General features: G+C 56.9%; 11 protein-coding genes across 11 annotated transcripts; 5 read left to right on the forward strand and 6 right to left on the reverse strand.

The window, feature by feature from the left end:
• Positions 1 to 18: 18 nt before the first annotated feature.
• On the reverse strand, positions 19 to 6,327 carry DCS_06194 (uncharacterized protein; the record flags this gene model as incomplete). Its single annotated transcript, XM_040803485.1, has 4 exons — positions 19 to 3,540; positions 3,622 to 5,420; positions 5,461 to 5,751; positions 6,171 to 6,327. The coding sequence occupies 4 exons, from the start codon at positions 6,325 to 6,327 to the stop codon at positions 19 to 21; spliced, it is 5,769 nt and encodes a 1,922-aa protein (XP_040653589.1).
• Positions 6,328 to 7,066: 739 nt separating this feature from the next.
• DCS_06195 (uncharacterized protein) lies at positions 7,067 to 8,489 on the forward strand (the record flags this gene model as incomplete). Its single annotated transcript, XM_040803486.1, has 2 exons — positions 7,067 to 8,125; positions 8,196 to 8,489. 2 exons carry the CDS (start codon positions 7,067 to 7,069, stop codon positions 8,487 to 8,489), a joined length of 1,353 nt encoding a protein of 450 aa, XP_040653590.1.
• A 604-nt stretch (positions 8,490 to 9,093) lies between these two features.
• On the forward strand, positions 9,094 to 10,598 carry DCS_06196 (formamidase; the record flags this gene model as incomplete). The annotated part of the gene is made up of 3 exons (XM_040803487.1): positions 9,094 to 9,184; positions 9,234 to 9,964; positions 10,110 to 10,598. The coding sequence occupies 3 exons, from the start codon at positions 9,094 to 9,096 to the stop codon at positions 10,596 to 10,598; spliced, it is 1,311 nt and encodes a 436-aa protein (XP_040653591.1).
• A 2,030-nt stretch (positions 10,599 to 12,628) lies between these two features.
• Positions 12,629 to 13,809, forward strand: DCS_06197 (uncharacterized protein; the record flags this gene model as incomplete). The annotated part of the gene is made up of 3 exons (XM_040803488.1): positions 12,629 to 12,979; positions 13,074 to 13,382; positions 13,492 to 13,809. The coding sequence occupies 3 exons, from the start codon at positions 12,629 to 12,631 to the stop codon at positions 13,807 to 13,809; spliced, it is 978 nt and encodes a 325-aa protein (XP_040653592.1).
• A 308-nt stretch (positions 13,810 to 14,117) lies between these two features.
• DCS_06198 (endo-1,3-beta-glucanase) lies at positions 14,118 to 15,181 on the reverse strand (the record flags this gene model as incomplete). Its single annotated transcript, XM_040803489.1, has 2 exons — positions 14,118 to 14,198; positions 14,282 to 15,181. The coding sequence occupies 2 exons, from the start codon at positions 15,179 to 15,181 to the stop codon at positions 14,118 to 14,120; spliced, it is 981 nt and encodes a 326-aa protein (XP_040653593.1).
• A 58-nt stretch (positions 15,182 to 15,239) lies between these two features.
• Positions 15,240 to 15,707, reverse strand: DCS_06199 (uncharacterized protein; the record flags this gene model as incomplete). The annotated part of the gene is made up of 1 exon (XM_040803490.1): positions 15,240 to 15,707. The coding sequence occupies one exon, from the start codon at positions 15,705 to 15,707 to the stop codon at positions 15,240 to 15,242; it is 468 nt and encodes a 155-aa protein (XP_040653594.1).
• A 2,516-nt stretch (positions 15,708 to 18,223) lies between these two features.
• On the forward strand, positions 18,224 to 19,228 carry DCS_06200 (uncharacterized protein; the record flags this gene model as incomplete). The annotated part of the gene is made up of 1 exon (XM_040803491.1): positions 18,224 to 19,228. The coding sequence occupies one exon, from the start codon at positions 18,224 to 18,226 to the stop codon at positions 19,226 to 19,228; it is 1,005 nt and encodes a 334-aa protein (XP_040653595.1).
• A 373-nt stretch (positions 19,229 to 19,601) lies between these two features.
• On the reverse strand, positions 19,602 to 20,784 carry DCS_06201 (intermembrane space import and assembly protein 40; the record flags this gene model as incomplete). Its single annotated transcript, XM_040803492.1, has 3 exons — positions 19,602 to 19,941; positions 20,007 to 20,394; positions 20,448 to 20,784. The coding sequence occupies 3 exons, from the start codon at positions 20,782 to 20,784 to the stop codon at positions 19,602 to 19,604; spliced, it is 1,065 nt and encodes a 354-aa protein (XP_040653596.1).
• A 297-nt stretch (positions 20,785 to 21,081) lies between these two features.
• DCS_06202 (putative ctp synthase protein) lies at positions 21,082 to 23,142 on the reverse strand (the record flags this gene model as incomplete). The annotated part of the gene is made up of 6 exons (XM_040803493.1): positions 21,082 to 22,597; positions 22,662 to 22,727; positions 22,789 to 22,844; positions 22,903 to 22,949; positions 23,016 to 23,048; positions 23,118 to 23,142. The coding sequence occupies 6 exons, from the start codon at positions 23,140 to 23,142 to the stop codon at positions 21,082 to 21,084; spliced, it is 1,743 nt and encodes a 580-aa protein (XP_040653597.1).
• A 672-nt stretch (positions 23,143 to 23,814) lies between these two features.
• DCS_06203 (thiamine pyrophosphokinase) lies at positions 23,815 to 24,722 on the forward strand (the record flags this gene model as incomplete). The annotated part of the gene is made up of 3 exons (XM_040803494.1): positions 23,815 to 23,953; positions 24,008 to 24,078; positions 24,144 to 24,722. The coding sequence occupies 3 exons, from the start codon at positions 23,815 to 23,817 to the stop codon at positions 24,720 to 24,722; spliced, it is 789 nt and encodes a 262-aa protein (XP_040653598.1).
• A 147-nt stretch (positions 24,723 to 24,869) lies between these two features.
• DCS_06204 (uncharacterized protein) lies at positions 24,870 to 25,778 on the reverse strand (the record flags this gene model as incomplete). Its single annotated transcript, XM_040803495.1, has 2 exons — positions 24,870 to 25,595; positions 25,650 to 25,778. 2 exons carry the CDS (start codon positions 25,776 to 25,778, stop codon positions 24,870 to 24,872), a joined length of 855 nt encoding a protein of 284 aa, XP_040653599.1.
• Between the last annotated feature and the right edge of the window lie 512 nt (positions 25,779 to 26,290).

A 26,290-nucleotide genomic window follows, 5' to 3' on the forward strand; every position in this document is an offset into this window, starting at 1 on the left:
CACGGCAGCCAGCACTTCTCAATCCAATAACTCCGGTACAACATCAGCCGCCAGCACCTCGGGGGCTACATCAGCGGCTAGTACCTCAAGGGGTTCTTCAACCAACACCTCTGGAGCTACATCAGGTAATACTTCGGGGGCTACATCAGCCAACACTTCAGGAGCCACCGCAACAGCCAGTATCTCAGGAGCTTCTTCAGCCAGCACTTCTGTAGTTACTTCACCGAATACCTCTGGAGCTACATCAGCTAACACTGCTGGGTCAACATCAGCGGCTAGCACCTCAGGAGCTTCTTCAGCCAGCAATTCTAGAGCTACATCAGCAAGCACTTCTGGGGCTACATCAGCGGCTAGCACCTCGGGAGCTTCTTCAGCCAGCGCTTCTGGAGCTCCATCAGCTAATACTTCTGGGGCTACATCAGTCGCAACTACAGCAGGAGCTTCTTCAGGAAACACTTCTGGGGCTACATCAGCCAACACTTCAGGAGGCACCTCAGCAGCTAGTACCTCAGGTGCTTCATTAACTAGCACTTCTGGGCCTACTTCAGCCAACACTTCTGGGGCAACATCAGCGGCTGCCACCTCAGGAGCTATTTCAGCGAACACCTCTGGGGCTACATCTACCAACACTTCTGGCGCTGCATCTGCCAGCACTTCTGGAGCTACATCAGCCGCAAGTACAGCAGGGGCTACCTCGGCCAACACTTCTGGAGCCACCTCAGCCGCTAGTACGGCAGGAACTTCTTCAGCCAACACCACTGGCGCTACATCAGCAGCTGGCACTTCAGGAGCTTCTTCAGCCAGCACTTCTGGAGCTACGTCAGACAATACTTCCAGTGCAATTTCAACTAGCGCTTCTAGTATTAGTTCAGCCGCCAGTAGTTCGGGAGCTTCTTCAGGTAGTGCCTCTGGGGCTACATCAGCGGCAAGCACCTCAGGAGCTTCTTCAACTTCTGAGCCTACTTCAGCTAGCTCTTCAGGTATTACTTCAGCCACCACCAGTTCTGGAGCTTCTTCAGTCAGCAGTTCGGAGGCCACCTCGGCAGCCAGCACCTCGGGGGCTTCTTCAGCAAACACATCAGGAGCTTCTTCAGTTAATACTTCAGGGGCCACCTCAGCAGCTAGTACCTCGGGAGTCACTTCAGCCAACACTTCCGGGGCTACTTCGGCCAGCAGTTCTAGTATTACTTCAGCCGCCAGTAGTTCTGGAGCTTCTTCAGTTAGCAGTTCGGGGGCCACCTCTGCAGCCAGCACCTCAGGGGCTTCTTCAGCAAATACTTCAGGAGCTTCTTCAGTCAATACTTCAGGGGCCACCTCAGCAGTTAGTACTTCGGGAGCTACTTCAGCCAACACTTCTGGGGCTACTTCAGCCAGTACTCCAGGTATTAGTTCAGCCGCTAGCAGTTCTGGAGCTTCTTCAGCCAGCACCTCGGGGGCCACTTCAGCCAAGACTTCAGGAGCTTCTTCAACCAACACTCCAGGTGCCACCTCAGCAGCTACTACCTCGGGAGCTTCTTCAGCCGCCAGTACTTCAGGTATTAGTTCAGCCGCTAGCAGCTCGGGAGCTTCTTCATCCACCACTTCAGGGGCCACCTCGGCAGCTAGTACCTCGAGGGCTACTTCAACCAATACTTCAGCAGCTACTTCAGCCAGCACTTCAGGGGTTACCTCAGCAGTTAATACCTCGGGAGCTACTTCAACCAGTATTTCGGGGGCAACCTCGGCAGACAGTACCTCGGGAGCTACTTCAGCCAACACTTCCGGGGCTACTTCAGCCGCCACCAGTTCTGGAGCTTCTTCAGTCAGCAGTTCGGGGGCCACTTCAGCAGCTAGTACCTCGGGAGCTACTTCAGCAAACACTTCCGGGGCTACTTCAGCCGCCACCAGTTCCAGAGCTTCTTCAGCCAGCAGTTTGGGGGCCACCTCGGCAGCCAGCACCTCGGGGGGGTCTTCAACCAACACTTCAGGGGCCACCTCGGCAGCCAGCACCTCGGGGGGGTCTTCAACCAACACTTCAGGGGCCACCTCGGCAGCCAGCACCTCGGGGGGGTCTTCAACCAACACTTCAAGGGCCACCTCGGCAGCTAGTACCTCGGCAGCTACTTCAGCAAACACTTCCGGGGCTACTTCAGCCGCCACCAGTTCTGGAGCCTCCTCAGTCAGCAGTTCGGGGGGCACCTCGGCAGCCAGCACCTCGGGGGCTTCTTCAGCGAACACTTCAGGAGCTTCTTCAGTCAACACTTCAGGGGCCACCTCAGCAGCTAGTACCTCGGGAGCTACTTCAGCCAACACCTCCAGGGCTACTTCAGCCGCCACCAGCTCTGGAGCCTCCTCAGTCAGCAGTTCGGGAGCCACCTCTGCAGCCAGCACCTCGGGGGCTTCTTCAGCAAATACTTCAGGAGCTTCTTCAGTCAACACTTCCGGGGCTACTTCAGCCGCCAGCAGTTCCGGAGCTTCTTCTTCCAACACTTCAGGGGCCACCTCAGCAGCTAGTACCTCGGGAGCAACTTCAGCCAACACCTCCGGGGCTACTTCAGCTAGCTCTTCAGGTATTACTTCAGCCGCCACCAGTTCTGGAGCTTCTTCAGTCAGCAGTTCGGGGGCCACCTCGGCAGCCAGCACCTCAGGGGCTTCTTCAGCAAACACATCAGGAGCTTCTTCAGTTAACACTTCAGGGGCCACCTCAGCAGCTAGTACCTCGGGAGCTACTTCAGCCAACACCTCCGGGGCTACTTCAGCTAGCTCTTCAGGTATTACTTCAGCCGCCACCAGTTCTGGAGCTTCCTCAGTCAGCAGTTCGGGGGCCACCTCGGCAGCTAGCACCTCAGGGGCTTCTTCAGCAAACACATCAGGAGCTTCTTCAGTTAACACTTCAGGGGCCACCTCAGCAGCTAGTACCTCGGGAGCTACTTCAGCCAACACCTCCGGGACTACTTCAGCTAGCTCTTCAGGTATTACTTCAGCCGCCACCAGTTCTGGAGCTTCTTCAGTCAGCAGTTCGGGGGCCACCTCGGCAGCCAGCACCTCGGGGGCTTCTTCAGCTTCAGCGAACACTTCAGGAGCTTCTTCGGTCAACACTTCAGGGGCCACCTCAGCAGCTAGTACCTCGGGAGCTACCTCAGTCAATACTTCCGGGGCTACTTCAGCCGCCAGTACTTCAGGGGCTTCTTCAAGTAGTGCCTCTGGGGCTACTTCAGCCGCCAGTACTTCAGGGGCTACTTCAGCCGCCAGTACTTCAGGGGCTTCTTCAAGTAGTGCCTCTGGGGCTACATCAGCGGCAAGCACATCAGGGGCTTCGTCATCCAACACATCAGGAGCTTCTTCAGCCAGCACATCAGGGGCTTCTTCAGCCAGCACATCGGGAGCTTCTTCAGCCAGCACATCGGGAGCTTCTTCAGCCAGCACATCAGGGGCTTCGTCATCCAACACATCAGGAGCTTCTTCAGTTAATACTTCAGGGGCCACCTCGGCAGCCAGCACATCGGGAGCTTCTTCAGCCAGCACATCAGGGGCTTCCTCAACCAGCACATCAGGAGCTTCCTCAGCCAGCACATCAGGGACTGGTTCAACGGCTAGCACTGCCGTGGCCACTTCAGTCGCTAGCAGCTCTCAAGCCAGTACTTCAGAAGCTAGTTCAGCAGCCACTTCAGCAGCAACGTCTCCAGCCAGTTCCTCAGGGGCTACTTCAGCCGCTAGCAGCTTGAATGCAAGTACTTCGGCGGGAAGCACTTCAGCAGCTAGCACTTCAACGGCTTCGTCAGCCAACACCTCTGGGGCTACTTCAGCTACCAGTACGTCAGTGGCCAATACATCAGCTGCCAGCAGTTCAGAGGCCAGTTCCTCAGCACCAAGCACGTCAGCTGCTAGTACATCGGCAGCCAGCAGCTCGGCGGCGAGCACTTCGGAAGCTTCTACATCAGCAGCTAGTAGCTCGGAAGCCAGTACCTCGGCAGTCAGCACATCAACAGCCAGCACATCAGAAGGTAGCTCTTCAGCAGCAAGCACATCGGCTTCTGGTACATCGGCTGCCAGCACGTCAGTAGCCAGCACGTCGGCTGCCAGTAGCTCGGGCGCCAGCACTACTTTGGCGAGCACTTCAGCTGCCAGCACATCAGCATCTACCTCATCGGCTTCCAGCAGCTCGGAAGCGAGTACCTCGGCGGCGAGCACTTCGGAAGCTTCTACATCAGCAGCTAGTAGCTCGGAAGCCAGTACCTCGGCAGCCAGCACTTCAGCAGCCAGCACTTCAGCTACCAGCACTTCAGCTGCTACAACTTCAGCTGCTACAACTTCAGCTGCCACAACTTCAGCTGCCACAACTTCAGCAGCCAGTACTTCAGCTGCTACAACTTCAGCTGCCAGCACTTCAGCTGCCAGCACGTCAGAAGTTAGTTCTTCAGCAGCCAGCACTTCAGCTGCCACAACTTCAGCTGCTACAACTTCAGCTGCTACAACTTCAGCTGCTACAACTTCAGCTGCCACAACTTCAGCTGCCAGCACTTCAGCTGCCAGCACGTCAGAAGTTAGTTCTTCAGCAGCCAGCACTTCAGCTGCCACAACTTCAGCTGCCACAACTTCAGCTGCTACAACTTCAGCTGCCACAACTTCAGCTGCCAGTACTTCAGCTGCCAGCACGTCAGAAGTTAGTTCTTCAGCAGCCAGCACTTCAGCTGCCAGCACTTCAGCAGCCACAACTTCAGCTGCCAGCACTTCGGCTGCCAGCACGTCAGAAGTTAGTTCTTCAGCAGCCAGCACTTCAGCTGCCAGCACTTCAGCTGCTACAACTTCAGCTGCCAGTACTTCAGCTGCCAGCACGTCAGAAGTTAGTTCTTCAGCTGCCAGCACTTCAGCTGCTACAACTTCAGCTGCTACAACTTCAGCTGCTACAACTTCAGCTGCCAGTACTTCAGCTGCCAGTTCTTCAGCTGCCAGCACGTCAGAAGTTAGTTCTTCAGCTGCCAGCACTTCAGCTGCTACAACTTCAGCTGCTACAACTTCAGCTGCTACAACTTCAGCTGCTACAACTTCAGCTGCTACAACTTCAGCTGCCACAACTTCAGCTGCCAGCACTTCAGCTGCCAGCACTTCAGCTGCCAGCACTTCAGCTGCCAGCACTTCAGCTGCTACAACTTCAGCTGCCAGTACTTCAGCTGCTACAACTTCAGCTGCCAGCTCTTCAGCTGCCAGCACGTCAGAAGTTAGTTCTTCAGCAGCCAGCACTTCAGCTACTACAACTTCAGCTGCCAGCACTTCAGCTGCCAGCTCTTCAGCTGCCAGCACTTCAGCTGCCAGCACTTCAGCTGCCAGCACTTCAGCTGCCAGCACTTCAGCTGCAACCAGCTCGGCAGCGAGCACGTCGGCCGCCAGCAGCAGCACCGGTCCCATCACGTCGGCGAGCAGCACGACGGCAATCCCGACGACTACGACGGCGACATCGTCCACCTGCACCGTCACGCCCACACCGGTTTGCGTTTCGGTTCTTCCGGACGCCTGCAGAGATCTCGAGACAGTCAACGGCCTGCTCCTCGTCGTCGACGTTCCCCTCTGCGCCGCCGCCCTCGGCGTGTTTGGTTTGGGACAGACGGCGCAGTGCCTCCTGACGTCGGCCATCACCATCTTCACGCAGGGCGCCGACATTGTTCAGTGCGTGGAGGACGCGCTCCTGAACAACTGCATCACCGCCCTTCCCTCGTCCTGCTCCGCCCTCGCAGGCGAGACGAATCCGGTGACGCTGAGCCTCCAGACGGCGGCCTGCGTGACTTCGCTTGGTCCTCTCGCCGTCGGCAACGTGCTCACGTGCACGTCGAATGGGCTCACGTCAGGAGACGACATCATCGCCTGTCTGCTGACCGCGCTCGGGTTGGAGGGCGGAGAAGGGGTGTGCACGGTGCAGGGCTAGCCATTTGTCATTTCTTGGGTGGCCGATGCTTGACGAGGGATGGAGATGGACGACGAAGAGCGCCAGCCTTTGACCGGGGATTTGCAAGAGGAGAAAAGCAGAAGCGAAAAGGTGGAAGCGAAAGGGGGAAGGGAAAATTGGTCAAGCAGCCAGGGACGAATGGTTGTTGTAGTTTTCTTGCTTTTTTTTTATCATGCTGCTTGCACCACTTTCACACAAATTGAAGTATGCAATAGACGTAATTAATTTGCCCTTGCCGCGGCAGCTTGACTTCCATCGCGACCAAGTAAAAGTCCTGATGCTCGACGGAGTGTCGGTTGTTGTGTCGAGTCTGGGAGCCGTTGACACAGTGCGCTCATGTTGGTGGCACGGTGCTGTTGCTGCTGGCCTAGCCTGAAATGGTACAAATAGAAGGTTTTGGTCTGCATCATTACCAAGTACGGAGTAGTACGGAGAATAGTGATTTTGTGAGTACGGATACTAGTACTGATATGGAGTAATCCGTTGTCGCTCCAATTCATTCATCCATACGGACTAATAATACTCCATACAAATACTAATATAATAATAGTGCATGTACTCCGTACGTATTGTACTCCTACAGTACTTGCTCTGTGCATGTACTTGGCGAATACTACTTAAGTATTATTAAATACTCCGTGTATGTACAAGTACATGTACTGTACTCTGTGCTTCTCGTAGTAGTATTAGTAATCAAGTAAGTACATCCTGTATATTCGGTACGGTAGATATTTGTTGCCACTTTGTAGATTGGGAAGGAACAGGTCATGACCTCATCGGATCGAAAAGATGGCAGGCACTCCGTACTGCCAAAAGGCTTCAGTAACTTCCAAGTACGTGCAAACCGATAATACATGTACAGTAATCAACCACCACCATCACCACCACCACCACCACCCACTCACTACTGCACTACTGCACCACTGCACCATCATACTCATGACTCCTCGGCTCCCCAATCGTGATGCTGACCCTTCACGGCCAACACCGTGATGATTGCGGGAACCACCGGGATAAAGAAAGCAAATAGCCATCGAGTGCGAAGCCCGGCCAAAGGCTGCCCCGTCCTCGATCATCGGTCAGCTTCATTCGGTCAACGAGTGGCGAAGCTCGGGACGGCACACGCAGTGGCCAAGGATTGCCGCCATGCCGGAGAGGACCGAGGTCGCGACGGCCCGCCTTGCCATTCATCTCGCGGCACCTCCAAACTGGTCCTTCGTTGGCGGAGACACCATCATCGGCACGGTGGTGCGGCAGAGCCATCTTGTCTGCGCCGACGCCACCGTGGCCATCAAGCTCGTCGGCCGGGCGAAGAGCAAGATCGTGGTTCACCAAAACAATAATCGATACGAGTACCGCGGACGCTTCCACTTCTTCGGCGGGGCCGCTGCCGCCGACGTCGAGCGCACCATCCACCGAGGCCCGATTCACGTCCCCCCCGGCGGCGACGCCCTCGCCTGGCCCTTTTCCATCAAGATCCCGACGTCGCCGATGATGTCTCCCGTGTCCGGCTCGATGCGCCGCTGCAGCCTTCTTCCCATGACGGCCGAGGACCTGGCTCGACACATGCTGCCGGGCACCTTTCGGTCCGAAGGCACCGGCTTCAGCAGGCGCTCCGAGTGCTACGTCGAGTACTACCTCGAGGCCAGCTTGCATCGTGGCCACGGCCGCGGCCACGGTAGCTCGGCCGAGGTCATGGCTACCTTGCCCGTCCTCATGAGGCACCCGTCCACGGACCAGCCGGTGACGAATCATCGCCTGCTTCGAAAGAGCTGGCCGCGGACCGTCCAATCCCACCGTCTGCTCCCTGGCCAAGAATCTGGCCAGCTGAGCTTCAAGCAGAAGAGTCAAAAGTTCTTTGGCTCGTCGAAGGTGCCCAGACTTGACTTTGACTTGCAAGTGACGGTGCCGCAGATCGTTCAGCTCGATCACCCGGTCACCATTCCCATCCAGCTCCTTGCCATTCCCAAAGCAGGCACCAGTGCCGGCAGCGTCGAGCTGAACCACGTCACCCACCAAGTAACCCTATCCTCCATCAAGCTTACTCTCCGCTCAACCACCACCGCGATCGCGCCTGGTACCTGGCCAAGCAGATCCCACAGGGACGAACGCAGCGTGAGTCGCGACCTCGGTTTGGAACGGGCAACACAGCGACCCGAGGAGCCGATTGTGGTCCCGTTCGGGCCGGGAGACGGACCCATCGACGTCGGTTCCTTGCTGCAGTTGCGCCTCTCCTCGGCCGTATTCTCATGGCCAACCTCTCTGCTCGGTGCAGACCATCTACCCTAGCTTTACCACATACAACGTGAAACACACGAATAGCTGGAAATGGACTGTAGTCTATTCGGTGGCGGGCGAGACGATGAAGCTACTCTTCGACATGCCCGTTACCATCCTGCCCCCTCCAGAGAGCCGACTACGATGGGCAGAACCACGACAGGTTGCCATCGCGCCGCCGGAGGAACCTCCGCCTCCCTTCGAGCCTAGCCTTGCAGACGACAGCAAGGCGGCAGGCTTGAACAAGGACGCGAAGAAGCTGGAGACCGACGTTGGCATGGATGGCGAGTAGAGGTCACCTAGACTCCGGCTGGGGATACTCGCTCGAGTGACTTTTGGATGCCGTGTGCATGTTCAGGTAACTTGCACGGGCTTTTCAGCTGGACAACACGCAGCTCCGGAGGGTGCAGGAAGGGAGGGAGGGAGGTATGGGTGGGTGGATGTATGCGCTTATTGCCGGTATCTGGGCAGAAATGCCATGCGTCGTCCGGGGCATCCAGAAATGGTGACGATGAAATGGCGCACGGCTGGAACCACACGTGTCACGAGGTTCGCCCCCCCCCCCCCAATACCTAACGATGGGGGGAAGCCAATGGATGGAAGACAAGCAGGCGGAACATGCACACCGAGTTCCGATCGGATGGAACCGCCGGCTCGATCTTTCTTGTCGTTGGTTTACTAATGTTGGTGTTGAGAAGTCGCTGGCTTTGCGGTTGCGGGGTAAGTACGAGTACGTAACCACCGACTCGTCTGTGTTACGTGGACATCTCGGGGTAGAATCGACCGTCAACTGTCACCTACACCCTTTCCTTCTCGCTCGTCGCCATCCCCGACTTTTAACAAGGAACCAGACACGAGTGTATCGAGAACGACGAGGCGCTTGGAGCACTCTCACGATGCCCGGGAAGATCCGTACCGCACAGTCGGTGTCGCTCGACACGCCTGCCTCGGAGCAGCCTCATCTGCACAATCGATGGCACCCAGAGAGTATGGTTTGATCCCGAGTCAGTCCGCATTGTCGTTGACCGGGAAGCAGTTCCCTCGATCGCCTCTGTCAAAGCGGGTGAGTCGGTCAAGATCGAATGCCTCGATTGGACCGGCGGTCAGATCGGGAACAACGACAGCGCCCAGGACGTTCGCGACGTCGACCTGACCAAGGTTCACTACCTCACCGGCCCCTTTGACATCGAGGGAAGCGAGCCTGGTGACCTCCTGGTCGTCCGCATCACCGACATCCAGCCGTTCGACCACTCCCCCTGGGGCTTCACCGGCATCTTCGCCCGCGAGAACGGCGGCGGCTTCCTCGACCGGCATTACCCCAAGGCCGCCAAGGCCATATGGGACTTTGACGGCATCTACTGCAGCAGCCGGCACATACCGGGCGTTCGCTTTGCCGGCCTCATCCATCCCGGCATCCTCGGCTGCGCCCCCTCGGCCGAGCTCCTGGCCGAGTGGAACAGGCGCGAGTCGGAGCTCATCTCGACCTGCGCGCGCACGCACCCGGATCAAATCGTCGCGCAGCCACCGCTGGAGACGAACGCGCACGCCGGAAAGGCGACGGGCGAGCTCGGGGCCAGGATCGCGCGCGAAGGGGCGAGGACGATCCCGGGCCGGCCGGAACACGGCGGCAACGTCGACATCAACAACATCTCGAGGGGCTCGACCACCTACCTTCCCGTCCACGTGCCGGGCGCCAAGTTTTCCGTCGGTGACCTGCACTTTAGCCAGGGCGATGGCGAGATTAGCTTCTGCGGAGCCATCGAGATGGTGCGTCCCGCCTGCTTCTTGCTTGCTTGCTTGCTTGCTTGCTTGCTCCCCCTTTCAAACGACCCCTTCACCGCCTGACCGGCTCCTCTGCGACTCCTCTTCGACGCATGCTGAATTTTGATGCCGTCGTCGACGGCTACTTCAGGCCGGCGTCATCACCATAAAGTTTGACCTGATCAAGAACGGGATGAGGGACCGTGCGATCAAGAGCCCCGTCTTCAAACCGGGCGACGTCGCCCAACTGTTCGGTCCGTCCCGCTACCTCACTTTCGAAGGCTTCTCCGTCGACGAGACGGGCAAGCAGCACTTTCTGGATGCAACGGTTGCCTACCGGCAGGCCTGTCTTCGTGCGATCGAGTACTTGAAGCAATTTGGTCCGCAGCCCCTGTCGTCCTGCTGCGCCGCTCGTTCTGTCGCTGACTCTTCACGTCCCGCTCCCTCCCTAGGCTACTCGGGAGAACAGGCCTACCTCCTGCTCTCTTGCGCGCCCATCCGGGGATCCATCGCTGGTATTGTCGACATACCGAACGCCTGCACCACTCTCGGGCTGCCGATGGATATTTTCGAGTTTGACATCTCGGTCGAGGCTGCGCGGGTGACGAGGGCTTTGGGCGCTTGCCCGACTGCCAGCTAGTCTGAGCGTGCCAAGCTTGCCGTCTCCCATCATTTTGTACGTAGGCTTTGCGACTCTGCCTGGTACGCAAGGCAGCTTCCGCATTGGCACAACTGGGTTCATGACCTTAATCAGACACCGCCAAGGTCTCCTCCTTTGCCTCGCCGTCATCGACGACGTAGCGTATGCAAGGAAATATTGTTCGCCTGCATCGCAGCCTCGGATTACACACCGCGGCGTGAACGCACCCACCTTTCCCGTTGCGTCCGCATGTTTCCAGGTGATATTTCTGTTGCTTGTGGACTAATCAGCAAGCAATGGCACCATAGGTGCCGTAACTTTAATGACGGTAGCCGCACTATTATGTGATTTCCAAGTCGCGCGTGGCACTTGCACTCCTCTAACAAGATCACCGGTCAACGCTTCCTGCCTACACTGTCAACGCATGCGCTCGACGTTGTCGGCAGCGGCCCAACACTTGGGGGGCCGCCTCAGCAGCTACAGAGGGGTGGAAAAGTGTCGATGCAGTTTGTAGGAGTAGCGTTGCCAAAACTGAATCGTCACATTTGTCAGTCAAGCAACTTAAACTCCTCAGGGGCTATCTCAGCCCATACTTCCGGGGCTACTTCAGCCGCCCTCAGTTGACGATAGACCGTATTGCCTAGCTGTAGCATCAACATGAGGCAAACGTGGGGAGCAAATCGCTGCCGAGCACGTTCCCGCTGTCGTTCCACGATTCTTGCAATCACTCCTGAATGCTGTACATAATTCGTAGGGGAATTAACCAATAATAATAATATATAAATAATACCCGTTCACCTTTTTGATCCCAGCAGCGTGGATTGTATTGTATGTACTTGGTAAATTACGGAGTACAGTTATTCACGTATATAGACTATATATAGTAATAAGAATAAGTACTTTTGCTTAAGCGTAAACAGGATGCTGAACTAACATGTTGTTCTGTGCCAACGCACTGTTAACATTAGTATTATTACTCGGTACGGAGTTTACAGTTGCGCCATTGGCCAAAGCACTTCTATAGCCCATCTATAGCCCAGGCTCTCAACCAAGTCTACAAGTAATATCTTGCATCACGGAATACGATCAGTAATAGTTTCCACTTAAGCACTTGTAGGCATCTTAGTCTATAAGTACTTACGGAGTATTATTACTAAGTATTATTTCCTTTTCGCGAGTACTGTACGATGGAGTGCTCCGTAAATAAGCATACTCCGTACAGTTGGTAAGAACGGAGTACATGCAAGTATATTATGCCGTAATAAAGTGGGCAAAAGCACTCCGTACTCCGTACATAAGTACAGTACAGTAAATGGCCAAAAAACGACTACCAGCCCCTTAAGTCCCAATATTGAACTTGACAAGGTAAATATTGAGCACTTGTACTCCGTACACCTATAAAAGAGCTTTCAGTACTCCGTGCTCCGTTACTCCGTACTTCAAGTCCGGAGAACATGCACGCCAAAGGCAGTCGTAGCCTACAACGCACCTAGTAGAATACTGAGGATAGAGTACGGCGTATTAATACTTTTACGGAGTATACAAACACATTCAGGTAGGGTGGTAAGCAGAAAGTAATCACATGCAAGCAAGTACGGAGTACGGATACAGTACATGTAATTACTGTGCACTAGATCTCGGTAGAAAGATACGTCACCTACATCCTGCGTCCGACTTCTTACCTTGCCCTTCCCTCCCTGATGCGCACCACCAAAAACCGGATTCATCTCTTCTCAAGCCAACGTCTGAGATCGTGCGAGTGCGAGTGGCGACGGCGACGAGGTTTCGATTCGTGTTGGGGCCCGGCCATGATCGAAACTCTAGGGTAAGTTCGGGCCAAGAACAGACGTGTGACGTAAGCCGACCAGTCTGGCGACGCCAAAGCCGACAACAAGCGACGCAGCAAGACTGGCTATCACGTCTATTCAACGCTCTATTCAACGCAAGGAACGGAACGGAACTGGTCGTTTACGACATTTCTTTGCCCACTTATTCGTGAAGCTGCGACTAGGCATCATCCAACCACCGACATGCGTGCAGTGCGAAACACGACACGACTCTCCCTCACTCGGGCTGCCCGACATTGGTCGCACACATCCTCGCGACATTTCGGCACGAGCGCGCCGAGATTTGCAGCCTCCTTGGCTGAGGCGGAGGGGGCGACGTCGGCCGCGCTCAACCCACGATGGTTCTCGGACCTGACGGATCGCATCCAGAAATGCCTCTCGCTGCGATTGTGCGACCAAGATGACCAACGACTGAGGGAGCAGCTCGATTACCTCGACAAAAACTGGCTCGATATCTCTGCCGAGCGTGAAGGTTTCCTGTCCATGGAGAGATGGAGAGGGCTGGATAGAGTGCCTGTACAGTGGGGCGATATGGTGCGTGCCTGGTTTACATCAAACGCTGCTGCTGCTCGCTTCCTTGGGCACATATAACTGACTTGGACATCGAACCGGTCTCTCTGCAGGATAGCATGGTGAGTGGCCCCCCTCCCCCTTTCCGCAATCCGGAACCAAGGACTCGGACGCAGGACTTATATGTGCTTCAAGGGTAAATAGTGTCGCACGACGACAAGACACTCTGCCGGTTCGCGCGTCGCTGACCACAGCAGGTCATGTCAATAACGTCGTGTACAATCGATACGCTGAAGGCGGGCGCGTTACTTGGATTCAAAGTTTTGGCGCGGAATCGGATGCGGCGCACAGGCAACGCTGGACCAATCTTATGAAGCCAAAGGGTGTGGGATGCATATTGAAGAGCATCAAGATGGACTACAAGCTAGTACGTGCCCCCAGAACCCTACTCCCATCGTCCTTTGATCGCCCCGAATCCCCCCTGTGCTGCGCGAATTTGAGACTACAAAGCCCGGAGCTCATGCCACCCTGCGCAGCCCATCACCTACCCCGATCGGATAACTGTCCTTCACAAGATGTCGCGGAAACTAGAGTATGGCGCCGACAGCATCTTCCTCGAGGGAGCTGTTCTATCGGAAAGCAGCAAGCGGATTGCAGCCAGATGCTTTGAGGAGATTGCCGTGTACGATTATCAAGCGGGCCGGAGAGCACCGTTGGAGGACTTTATGGTCGATGCCTTCCGGGCCGTGTATGAGCGTCAGGAAAGGTGCAAGGCAAAGAGGGACAGCGAGGTGGCACAGCTGCAAGCCTTGGTTCAGCAGATCGAGGACAGGGCCGCGTCAGTCGGCAAGTAGACAAAACTTGCGCGCAGCGTACACAAGCACGCCAATCAGTATCAATATCACGGCGTGTGAAAGATACTTGGGAGATGGGATACAAACATCATGCAACACGACGATTGCCCATGTGCGTAGGCTTCTAGCGGTCGGCGCCGAGAACTGCATTTCTACTCTAGCGGCGTTGGCCATGGAGATGACTCGAGGCAGGGCGCGACGAACACACGTTATCGTACAGGCAATGGCGCCGATTGCCCACGGCGGCAAGGGATCCATGGGAGGCAGGAAGGGAACCTTGCGAGGGAGACGTAAAAGAAATCACAGCTCTAAGTGGTGTAATGCGCGACGTAGCCGACCTCCATCATGCTTCCGTACCCGTCAAGTGTGCTCCAGTTCGGGTAGCCGGGCTACGCATGCATCCCCTGTCAGCATTCTGCAAAAGAGAGGAGATGACGAGGCTCGGCCCGACGGTGCACGCAAACCAACGTACCCAGTTGCCGCCAACGGCGACGTTGAGGAGGAAAAAGACGGGGCTGTAGCAGAGGCTGTTCCAGACGTTGTAGTTGTTGATCCGGGAGCCTCGGATCTGCTGAAACTGTTGTCCATCCATGTACCAGGTGATGGTCTGATCCAGCCAGCTGGCCGGCCGTCGGTCAAACTCGATCCGCCAGGTGTGCCAGCCCTGGTCGGGGATGGCGATGGATGCACCGAGCCCGTTGCCCTCGTTGCAGATGCCGCCGGGAAAGACATCGCAGTGGGCGGTGCCGTAACCCCTCAGCTGTCCGTTGACCGTCTCCATGACGTCCAGCTCTCCACATGACGGCCAGGGCATGCCGTAGCGGATCGAGTCGCCGAGGATCCAAAAGGCCGGCCAGATGCCCTGCTTGCGATCGATGGCATTGGTGCCGAATCGAATGATGGCCTCGGCGCGCGTGAGCCTGCCGGCGGCGGGGGTGAAGACGTACTTGCTCTCGATGCGACCGGACGTCCAACCAAAGGGGGCCGAGGCATCTCGCCAGGGTACGAACTGAACCGTGCTGCCGCCGCTGAGCTGAACGTTTCGCGAACTGGGCGTGTACGTCTGCAGCTCATTGTTCACCCCAAGGTTTCCGTTGATGATATTCCAGTTGCCCACGTCGGGAGGCGACCCAGGACTCCCCCCAAACGTATCCTGCCAGACTTTGCTAAAGCCTGCATGGTTGGGAGCATCCCATGCCTGGGCCGTCGAGACCACGGCCGCGAGGATGGCCGCGAGGGCTTGGTAGCCGGTCATGATGAGAAGAGACACGAAGCGAAAGGATGGTATGGCCAACGCGTATCGACAACGGGCGTGACGCAAAGCTCGCAACCTCGCTTGCTGAAGGCGTGATCCGTGATCAACAGCCAGCATATCGCGTCGTTTAAGTATAGAAGCCAGCAAGCTTCACGGTCTAAGACGGCCAGGCGAATCAGTCGTAGGCGACAAATGACCTCGAGTCATCCTCACCCCCTCCCTCGAGAGTGGTTCCCGGGAGGGCATCGATGGCCTCGAGGTATGCGCATCCCAGGGCAGCGACTCCAGCGCCTTCAGGCCGACAAGGGTCGCATGGCTGGCGGTTCATGACTTTGTGGCTTGGCGGTCCAAGTCCGAATCGGCTCTTCGCAGCGACAACTGTAGTCGGCGTCCGTTCCGAATGATCTACAGTATAGTTCGCCAAGAGCTGGAAGGACGGGGTGGTGGGAGACCTATCCTCCCCAGGGAATAGGACGCCTTCATGGCAATGTCTCGCTGGGTGTAGGAACGGCGCGCCTCCTGACGAAAGGCCCGAATATGTGAGCTGGGACACGTGCTTTGGTAAATAGGGGGAAGGAGGGAGTAGGGAAATGTAGAGAGGGGGGGATGAAATGTAGCGGATGATCTTGGGGGGGGGGGGCATGATTGCGATGCCGCAGGACAAGGGACTCGAGAAAGCACACACAACGTCGTGCTTGATCAGCCTTGGATATATCCATCATCGACGAATAGCGAGGAACGGGTAAATCTACGATGCCAACCAGATCATGGCCTCCGAATTTGGCTAGCCAAGCTCCCCGATCGAACGAGGCTCAGGGGCAGAGGAAGGACAAAACGGGCGGCCATGTTTCGTCTGGTTCTGTGGCACCATTCCGACGTGGGTTGGAAATCGCCGAGCTCGAGTGCCACCAAGGTTTTGTTAGAAGTGTGACGACTGATTTTCAGCAAGAATCGTGTCCTGCTTGGCTGGGGAAAAGCGATTATGCATCAGTGGCCATCCTGCTACGACAATCGTGGCCGCCTTTGGGCCGACGAATCTTCACACTCGTCGCGTAGAAGCGGCAGAAAGACAGTTCCGATATCAAGCCGCTTGGATGAATGGGCATACCGGTTCCTCATCTGGAAGGACGAGACAGCGAGCGCGAAGTGTGGCCATCTGCTCGACTTTGCTCACACGCCTTACCACGGGGGCGGGGCAGCAACGAGCAGTGACCAGCCGGCGGGGAGACGGTAGGGCAGGCGAGATGAGGCGTGACGTGTGCCACGAACGCTGGGGACCGTTCCTCCTCACTGGCGCAGGGGAGGAGGAGCGAATCGGACCGGGCCGCCGATTTGCTGCGCACCTGGGTCCACCGTCTTCCATCCCTGGGGCACACGCAATCTGCCGCGTGGGGAGACGGATATGTAGCAGCGGTGATGGCCATCAGCTCCGATCCAACTCTGCGAGCGTGCTTTCTTCGACGCGGTACTTCATGAGCGTCAACAGCCTCCAGAAGCACGGGCCGTTTCCACAATGTCCGGTGCGAGCGTGTTTCCTTTGTCTCGCGCGGCCGGTTCGATAGCCGCGGCTGAACGGAAGCCGTTAGCCACAGCTGGAATGGTTGGAAGGCGTGCTGTCGACATTTGGTCATTCGCTTGCGAGCCGAGCGGATCCCGTGAGATGGCCACCGTGCATGGTACACGTTCGGAGCACGGATGATGGTACACGTACTCGATCGCTCGTGCTCGCCGTTGCATGTCCACTCCGTCGGCGATGTAACCCTACCCTCCCCTCCCATGGTACTGGGTCCATCGACAGTTTGTCGCGCGCACGAGTACTGAGCACGTTGAGAATGACGGGCACGACCATCACTAGACCTTTTGATGCTTGTGTCGTCGCTCGTCGCCCATCAGCTCGGCCGTTGCCTCAAGGCTATGGCGACGGTCGGAAATGGAAGCACCTGTGTGGGTGGGCGGAACAAGGCGATTCCGTCGACGGATTTCGTTTTCGCTGCAATCATGCCACGTTGATGTAGACGGAGATATTCAGACGGTACAGCTATGTCAAGAACACGCAGATATTTTCGTAGAAACTACGAGAACGCACCTTCCCGAGAACGCACTTTTCCGAGAACGCACCTTCCTTTGGACACACTTACCCATGGGAAGGTGCGTAGAAGTAGCGACTGACACTGTGAGGGCAGGCACGCCCAGCCAAACAGGAATGAATGCGGCGGCTTCTCAACCACACTTCCCCCCACGTGACATCGGGCCGTCCCCGTCTGCTGGGCGGGCATTAATAAAAGCTGGTGGATGGAAGCGTACCGGACGATCATGCAAGTACATGTAGTTGGCAGCACACCTACACCAACATTCCGAAGCACAATGGCCTTGTGTATTTGATAGTTGGTCTCTTCTCTTTGTAGTGGCAGATAAGTACGAGCATGTGCAATGTGCACACAGAGACATGGACGGGCAGGTACCAAGCTTGTTCTCTCTGCAATCGTGCGCAACCTCAAGGCCTCGTGTCCGAGGAGGAGCTGGGATCATCCAAGTGAACAGAGCTACACGGGCAGGTGGATGCGCCGGTGATCTCGTGCTTGGTAGGCAAAACAACATGATTTCCACGGTATAGAGGCGGCGTTGAACATGTGCATGCATGTATCCGGGTGTGGAGTACTATTATTTATCGCCTTCGAGCATGCATCATGGTCTCGTCGACGCGACCGTCATGCGCAACTCGACATGTCGCGGCCCGAAACGAGCATGGCCCATCACACGCGGCAATTGCTGTTTGGCACATTAGAGTTTACTGCTGTTTTCTACTCTGTTGAGCAGGTTGCAATGCGCTTGCAGCACCCTTGCTCGCCACGCTTGTCGGCAAGCTTGAATTGCGCTCCTTTTTTTTTTTTGCTCCCCCAGAGTTTTCACTCGTCCGTGGGATTGTTGTCAGCATGGTTGCATATCCCCTGGTGATATACCAGCATTTGCTGCGTCGATGTTGTTGATGGAGAGCATGCTCCGAAGTGCGAATAAAGTACGGATTGGTCCGTGGCAGGAGAAATATTGGCCCACCTTACGCATACGTCATCGGTCGTTGACGCACTTGTACTGCAAGCACGACTGACCGACTCTCCACCCGGCGCCTGCCAGGCTAGCCGTGGTCACGTCATAGGTAAAATGTATGGAGTGCGGAAGCCTAGTACGCCCGCTCCGACTCACTTCTCCTCCTTTCTCCTCCTTTTCACGACTCACACTTCATCGAGCCAACCACCCTCTGTCGAGCCAATTCTGTGTCCGCCTGCTTCCATCGTCAACCGCTCTCACGTAGCTCTCCCCCGCCGTCGCTTTGACCGCCACGCAGTCCGCGACGACGCAACGAGCCCTGTTGCCAATCCGCTGCCGACGCCTTCAGCTTCACCACCACCTCCAGCTTCACCTCCACCTCCAGCTTCACCTCCACCTCCAGCTTCACCTCCACCTCCACCTCCACCTCCATCAGTACGTTCCTACTTCCTCCCAGTGAGCCGTGCGCAATCGCCGCTGACGCTTGGCGTAGTGTCATACGCCGACATCGCTGCCAGCGGTCCGAAACAGACGCCGGCCGAGGTAAGTTCGCCTCGATCGAAGCGCCTCCGTCGTGAGATCAACAGTTGTGCCGACTCCGTTCGTGGCCCTGTCCTGACGCATCGCCGTCCCCCGCAGGCTGCCGCGCCCCAACCCCCCGAGATCGTCAACACAGAGTCGGCGTCGATGGCGTCGCTCGTCGACGTCGACGTTCCCAGCGTCCACACCGTTCCCTCCGATTTCCTTGACCAAGACGTCCAGACGGAGACGCAAGCCAACCGCCGCGACCGCGAGCACGCCCTGGCCGCCAAGGCCAAGGCCAACGCGGAACGGGCGAAACGGGAGGCCGCTGCCAAGGCCCGCAAGGCCGACTCTTGGCTTACCGCCCAGTTCGCCAGCCTTTCCGACGGCAGCGCCGGCGCTCTCGCCATCACCAACTTCGCCGCCGTCGTCGGCCTCAGCTCCTACCTCGGCTACAAAGCCTGGGGTTTGTATGACAAGGGTCGCCTGGACTGGAAGACGGCCGGCATCGGCCTGAGCATTCTCGCCACCGTTGGTGCCGTGGAATCCGTCATTGGGGGATACCTGTACAAGGGAAAGAAGAAGGGCTCGTCTTGAGCCTGAACTACTTGTTGCCACTCCTCTCATCAGCCGTCGGGCCTGGCACGCGTCGACTTGGCGCCCTTGTTGATGCCCATGCCCATCTCCTCTCTTGCTGTACAACCATGCATTTGTTCCGTTCATTTGCCGCCATCTCCGCCCTGTGGCCCTCCGTCACCGTCGTGTCTTGTTCGCAATGAAACACTGGCTCTGTTCATCATCTGCTCTGCGCCCAGTCATGTGAACCTGTCCTTGGTAGAGTGGTTGTGAGCCGATCATCTCTGGCTAATGCTAGTTTACACTACATCCGAGCAGCTTCCCCTCGTACAGCTTGCATGAGATATACAGACGTTTTGCTTCGCATGCCGGGGACATGGATGCCTCCTTGCCGCTACATATCTTGCTCTTTTCTCTCTTCATTCTTTTTCAAGCCCTCGGCTTTGGGATCTGCTTTGGCCGCCTCTTTTATTTCCGTCTTCTTCTCCACTTCACCACCCGAGGCAGCAGCGTTTTTCGGCGCCGCCGTCAACGCGTCAGAGGTTCTCACCCCCGACACGTCGTTCGTCTTGACATTAGCGTCGCCGGCGGCAGGCGATGGGACCAACTCTCCCGAATTTTCCTTTTCCTCTGCCAAAGCCTGCTCCGGCGCGTCGGGTGCGTCGTCTGCTGGTTCTTCGTCAAGTTCAGCACCATAGATATCGGGGTACTTTCGGAAGCATTCTTGCATGCCCCTAGTTGTATCCGTCAGCAAATCCACCAAAACAATGATCGTAGATTCGACCCGGGCACGACGTACTGAAACTTGTCTATGCAGTCCATTCCCTTCGGCTCCTCGGTAGAGTGCACGAAGCAGCTGAATGCAGTCTTGAACTCCTCACCGCAAGGCCCATGAGCCATGCCACCGAGGCACGGGCAGTCCCAGTTGATCTCGCCCGTCTCGGGGTTGAAAGCGCCCTCCTGACCGGCCTCTTCCTCGAGCGCCGCGGGTCCGCCATCGAGGCCGCTCGTGCTTTGTGCCTCGGTCCCGCTCTGCTGATCGTCCGCCAGTCGAGTCGGTTCTTTGGCGGCCGAGGGAGCTTCCTGATTTTTCGCCGCCCGGATTTGCTTCCGTTTCTCCTCAATCACAGATTCGACCGTCTGGAGGTCGGAGTCGGCAAAGGACGACGGCGCGGGGATCGTCTTGTCTGTCGCAGGTGTTAATGAATTGCATCTCCTCTCACCGCCAGGGAGCTCGTACTTTGCGGCTCATCTGCGAACACGGAACTTGTGTTGTAGTAGTACACAGCTGCACCGGCAAGACCCCATCGTAACGTAGCGCCCTTCCAGCTCCGGCGCTTGCTGCCTGGCGATCCTGTGGAGGCGAATCGTCGGTTGAGGGGCTTCGTGCAGCTCCTCGACAGGCCGGTCACACCTTGCCGGGAGGCCGATCTCACAGCCGTCCGATACATGCCATGCAGTTTATTCTCCAACGTGAAGCGAAGCAACGAGTAGCCGTCGTGGAGGAGGTGGTGTGGAGATGAAATCGCCCGTACTCCCGCCGCCGTCTCGAAAAGATTTGAAGGTTCGGAACGCATTAGTCAGCCACGTCACCTCGACATGTTATCTCGACGCACCACTATCAACGACCGCTCCATGGCCAAGTGCTCCTCCGGTAACATGCATGCAAGTACATTCACATTCGAAACTGCCATGCATGGCCAAAGAATACGGTTATTTCTTGGGCGACGGCCAATTATTGTCTTCTCGTTTCCGGATGAAGCGTCATGTTCTCGAGTGGTGGAAGACGACGTGTACGATGTGCAGCACGACAAAACCATCACAACGGCCAATTGGAGATGGTATGGTCTATCAATGTCTATGGATGTAGCGTCTTAAAATTTCGAGTCGTTAGCACTGCCGTGAATAGGCAGTGATGTTTCGTTGCATATGTCCTTGGTCACCTTTTCGAGGCAGCCCGCAGAGGCGGCGATGAAGCCCAAGTACGGCCGCGATGGGTCGAGCACGCGGCTGAGATACTCGGGGTGATACTGGACGCCAACAAACCACGGGTGGTCCTTGAGCTCGAATATCTCCATGCGATTGCCCGTGTCATCCTTGCCAATAAATGTCAAACCCGCCTTCTCAAGCTCGTCGACCATATCCGGGTTGACCTCGTAGCGATGGCGATGTCTCTCCTCGATCGTCGTGGCCTTGCCGTACAAGGCACGCAGCTTGCTGTACTCACTCCCAGGCTGGAAGTGGGTCGCGCGCGCACCTAACCGCATCGTACCACCCATGTGCTCCTTGGAGCCTTCTGGCATGAAGATGATGGCACATTCCTCGGCCTCCGAGTCAAACTCCTCCGAGGTGGCGTTGACCTTGCCGCAGACCCGACGGGCGTACTCGATGACGGCGATCTGCATGCCCAGGCAGATGCCCAGGTAGGGAGTCTTGCGCTCGCGAGCCCACTGGGCCGCCTTGATCATGCCTTCGGTGCCGCGGTGGCCGAAACCTCCGGGGACGAGGATGCCCGCCGCGGTGGAGACCTCGTGCCACGCCTTGTAGAAGGCGACGGGGTCGCTCTTTTGCGTCTTGTCCTCGAGCTGCTCCGAGTCGACCCATATGAGGTTCAGCCTCCGGCCGCACCGCATCGCCGAGTGTTCCAGCGATTTGACGACCGACAGGTACGCGTCCGGCAGCTCGACGTATTTGCCGACGAGGGCGATGTCGAGCTTGTCGGCGTGCTCCTGAGGGATGATTTCATTCCACTTCCTCCAGATTTCAGCCCCTCTGGAGACGAGAGCCGGCGTCGTGGGTACTTGGTCCAAGTTGAGAGTGGTTCGCAGCAGTTCGTTGAGGCCTTGCTGCTCGAGCAGGATGGGCACTTGATAGATGGTCCGCATGTCCCGCACAGCAACAACCTGCTCGATCTCGACCTGACAGCTCTGGGCAATCTTGCCAATTGTGACTTCTTCCAGCGGTTTTTCGCACCGGCAAGCGATCAAGTCGGGGATGAGGCCGGCGCTCCGGACACTCTTGACCGCGTGCTGTGTCGGTTTCGTCTTCTGCTCGCCATTGACGATGGGGATGTACGAGACGTGAATGTTGATGAAGTTGCCCTTGCCCGCCTTGTGTCGAAGTTGGGTGAGGGCCTCGACGAAAGGCATGCTCTCGATATCGCCGACAGTACCGCCGAGCTCGATTATGCACACGTCCGGTTCTGAATCGCTATCGTCGACGGCGATCTTGGCGACGCGCTCGATGTGTTCGACGATGGCTGTGGTGACATGAGGCACGACTTGGACAGTACGGCCCAAGTAGTCACCCCTCCGCTCCTTTTCAATGACGTGCTTGTAGATCTTGCCGGTTGTGATGTTGTTATCCCGCGTGAGGTTGAGGCCCAGATACCTTTGGTATCGGCCGTCAGCTGCACCGCCCGTGGCGCAAAAACGGCACGGATTGGAGGACGCACCTTTCATAGTTTCCGAGGTCTAGATCTGTCTCGCCGCCATCCCGGAGCACAAAGCACTCCCCGTGCCTTCAGACCGGATGTCGTCAGCAAGGACAATGATTCGGACGAGCAGGACCGCCAGCCTTACTCCTTGGGGTTCATGGTTCCGGCATCGACGTTGATGTACGGATCAATCTTGATCGCCTATCTCTCTCGCGTCAGCAATCTCTTACGGAAGCTTCTTGGTCGCATGATGGCATACCGTAACCTTGAGGCCATCCGTCTTGAGCAGCAAGCCTGCCGAGGACGCTTTGCGGCTGATCAGCACGGTGGTTCACCGCCAGTGCGCGCTGATGGACCGGCAATCGTTCATACCTATAATCCCCTTACCCACACCGCTGACGACGCCTGATCATTTGAGGTCAGCATGGCGAAAAAGGTAAATCGGACGTGGTGTCATCATCCACATCAACTTACCGCCAGAGACCAAAACGTACTTCATTTTGGCGTCGACCTGAGAAGAATCGGAAAAAGAATAAATTTCAGCAAGATGAAGGAGCCTCCCTATAAGAAACCGGTGAAATTATATGGACCGCTCCCGCCCGCGGCGATTAACGGTTGTGATTATGGCAATATGACTGACGAAGACGCGACAAAGGACATGGGATGGTAAAAAAAAGCGAACCGCCGCCAAGGGACGCGATGTGGAGGGGGGACGACGCGGCCAAATCCCCGAAGCTTATCCGAAATGGTGTGGCTTCTGCTAAACACCCCGAAACTCAAGGCCCCCCCTCCCGATGCAGCGAACTTGTGATGCCACGTGTTGACGTGACGGATTTGCAGTGCAATTGATTGTGTCTGATGCCCGCAAGGTTTAGGTTGCAGCCTTACTGATTTAGGGAAAGAGCACGTTGACAGATTGGTTGTGGGATTCAGAGTTGCAAAGTGGCGGCTGGGGAGTTGGGCTTTTCGACGAGAAACTCGTAATAGTAATCTCCGGCACGCACCAAGATAAGACGCCAGCCAGCCAGTATCCATCCACCCGCCCGCCTCGCCGGGTTTGTTCCTTACGTCGCACGACTTGCCGACTCTCTTTTCACGGTGCGTTTCCCGAACGACAGGCCACTCGTTTCGCTTCGCTTCCTGCCTCGAACCCAACGGCTTCGCTATCAAGATGGCATCTCAGACGTTTGAGTGGCATCCGGGAAAACTGCTGCGAGACGACCAAGACAGCAGCACGACGAATTTTGCACTCCTCGTGCTCAACCAACCGCTCAAGAACGGCACCAACCTGCGCAGGCTGTGGAAAAACTGTACGGTGCCTCCAAGACGAGTATATTGGCGGTGTTTGCTAACGGAAAGGGTAGCGGTGATCCGAGTGGCGGCGGATGGTGGTGCCAATCGTCTCCATGAACTGTCCTCGTTCCACGGTAAATTCGTGAGTGCCCTTTCGCAGACGTTGGCGGGAAACGAGGGCCATCTTCTGACTTGACAACGCCGCAGTCGAACCTCCAGGCCATCATTGGTGACCTCGACTCGCTGTCCCCGTCGGTGCGAAACTTTTACACATCGCGACCCAACCCGGCCGAGGTGATCCACGACGCCGACCAAGATTCCACCGACTTTGGCAAGGCCATCACCTGGATCCGCAAGGGGCGCAAAGGCATTGACATTGTCGCCTTGGGCGGCATCGGGGGACGGGTCGACCAGGGCCTCAGCCAGCTGCATCATCTCTACCTCTTCCACCCCGGCCCCGACTATGCCGCGGGCCACCTCTACCTCCTCTCCGGCTCGAGCCTCACCTTCCTGCTGACGGCCGGAACGCACCACATCCAGGTCAAGGAGGACGGCGAGGACGAGGTGTTTGGCAGACACGTCGGCATCATCCCCCTCCAAGAACCGAGCGTCATTTCCACAAAGGGGCTGGAGTGGGACGTGACAGACTGGGAGTCCAAGATTGGAGGGCAGATGAGCACCAGCAATCGGGTGCTGCCGCAAACAAAGTGCGTCGAAGTCCAGACGAGCAAGGATGTGCTCTTCACCATAGCTTTACGGCCCATTGACGGCGAGGACGATGCGTAAGGAAATGTAAATGCAGATGGATGAAATTGAACTGCCACGCCAAACGATCGTGGTTCCCCCAGGGGGCCTTGAACGCCGGGCCAATGACGCCGATGCGGTGATGTCTCGGCCAGTTTCGTCGCCAGCAGCGGTTGCCGTAGAAGTATGTCACCGCAGGTAATGGAGGACGAGCCAGCAGAAGAGGAAAAAGGTGATGACACCGGCGAGGAAGATCCACTTGTCCTCGCGCGCGCGACGCTCGACCATGCGGATGGTGTCGCCACTGACGCCGAGGGTGTTGGCAACGCTGTACAGCCTCTTCTGGGTGCTCTTCAGCATCTCGCGCTGGTGGCCCAGGTCGCCGAGAACGGCCTGGCCACGAGCGATGTATTCGTCGAGCGACTGATGGGTGCTGGCGAAGAAGTTTTGCTCGCGGAGGGCGTGGGCCTCGCGCTGCTCATCGGCGGACCCGGTGGTCAGGCGCGGAGGGTTCGCCGGTTGGCTTCGCGGCTGGAATGCCGAGTGCGTCGACGTCGTGACATTTGCGTACGGGTTCTCGGGCGTTGCGTTGTACGGCCGCCTCCCCAGGAGCTCGGCTCTATTCGACTGATGGGCGGCATCCTCCCGGGCGTTCTTCAGGCCGTCGACCTGGGCGCGGAAGTCGGACAGGTCCTCCCGAAACTTTTTGACGCGCGCAAAGGCCTCCTCCTGCTTCTTCGGAGCAATCTCCTGACGTGCGAGATGGTTGTACTCGTCGATCGACTTGGAGAAGGAGGCCAACGAGGCGGAGACGTTGCCGATGTCCGCAGGGCTTGGGGGTGCCCGGTCACCGAGGGTCGATAGTTCAGTCCGGATGGCTTTGCTCTGCCGCAAGGCCGAGTTGTATTGGACGTTCTAGACGAGTGCTCAGCGAACGGTTGAGCTGCACGGGTAGCCACTCGCGCTCACCATGATTTGACGGCTTCGTTGAAGCGTTGGGATTCGCTCGGATGTCAGCAGTGGCAGCAATGAACCTGGAGATTCATTCACAGGCATGTCGATCAACGTGAGGCCACTTTGTTTGTCGGGCCGGAACATCTAGGGTGCCGCGTACGGGGGGTGTGGGCTCGGTCGCCCCTTGCCGGCCTGAAACGGTGACATATCGAAGGGACGTAACTGGCCGTTCCTGAATCCAAGGCGCGGAACGGCGGCAGCCAGTGCTGACAAGCATTCTTTGTACCCCACCAACCCAGTGCTCAATAATCTACTAGGTAATTAGGTACTATTACCTAGCGTCTACAGTACGTCAACAGCAGCGTACAGTGCTCATTGTAATCCGGCGCAGACTCAAAGACGTTGCATTAAGTCAATCAAAGGCAGCGACTTTGCATCGGACGATATGACCAGAAAATTGCATGCCAAAAACAACACTTCTGTTCCCTTGTCCCGAAAATTTCAACATGTCATGTCCTTCAAGGGCATGCCGCATCTTGTATTTGCTGGTAGCGTGAGGCCCAGGTGCAGAGTCGGAGCGACAGAGCTGTACTACTTACTGTACAGGTACGTAGTAGTGCGCTAGGTCCCCGTAATGTCCATGTACAGCGCTGTGC

Source organism: Drechmeria coniospora, chromosome 03, assembly GCF_001625195.1.
Source record: "Drechmeria coniospora strain ARSEF 6962 chromosome 03, whole genome shotgun sequence".
Lineage (NCBI taxonomy): Eukaryota > Fungi > Ascomycota > Sordariomycetes > Hypocreales > Ophiocordycipitaceae > Drechmeria > Drechmeria coniospora.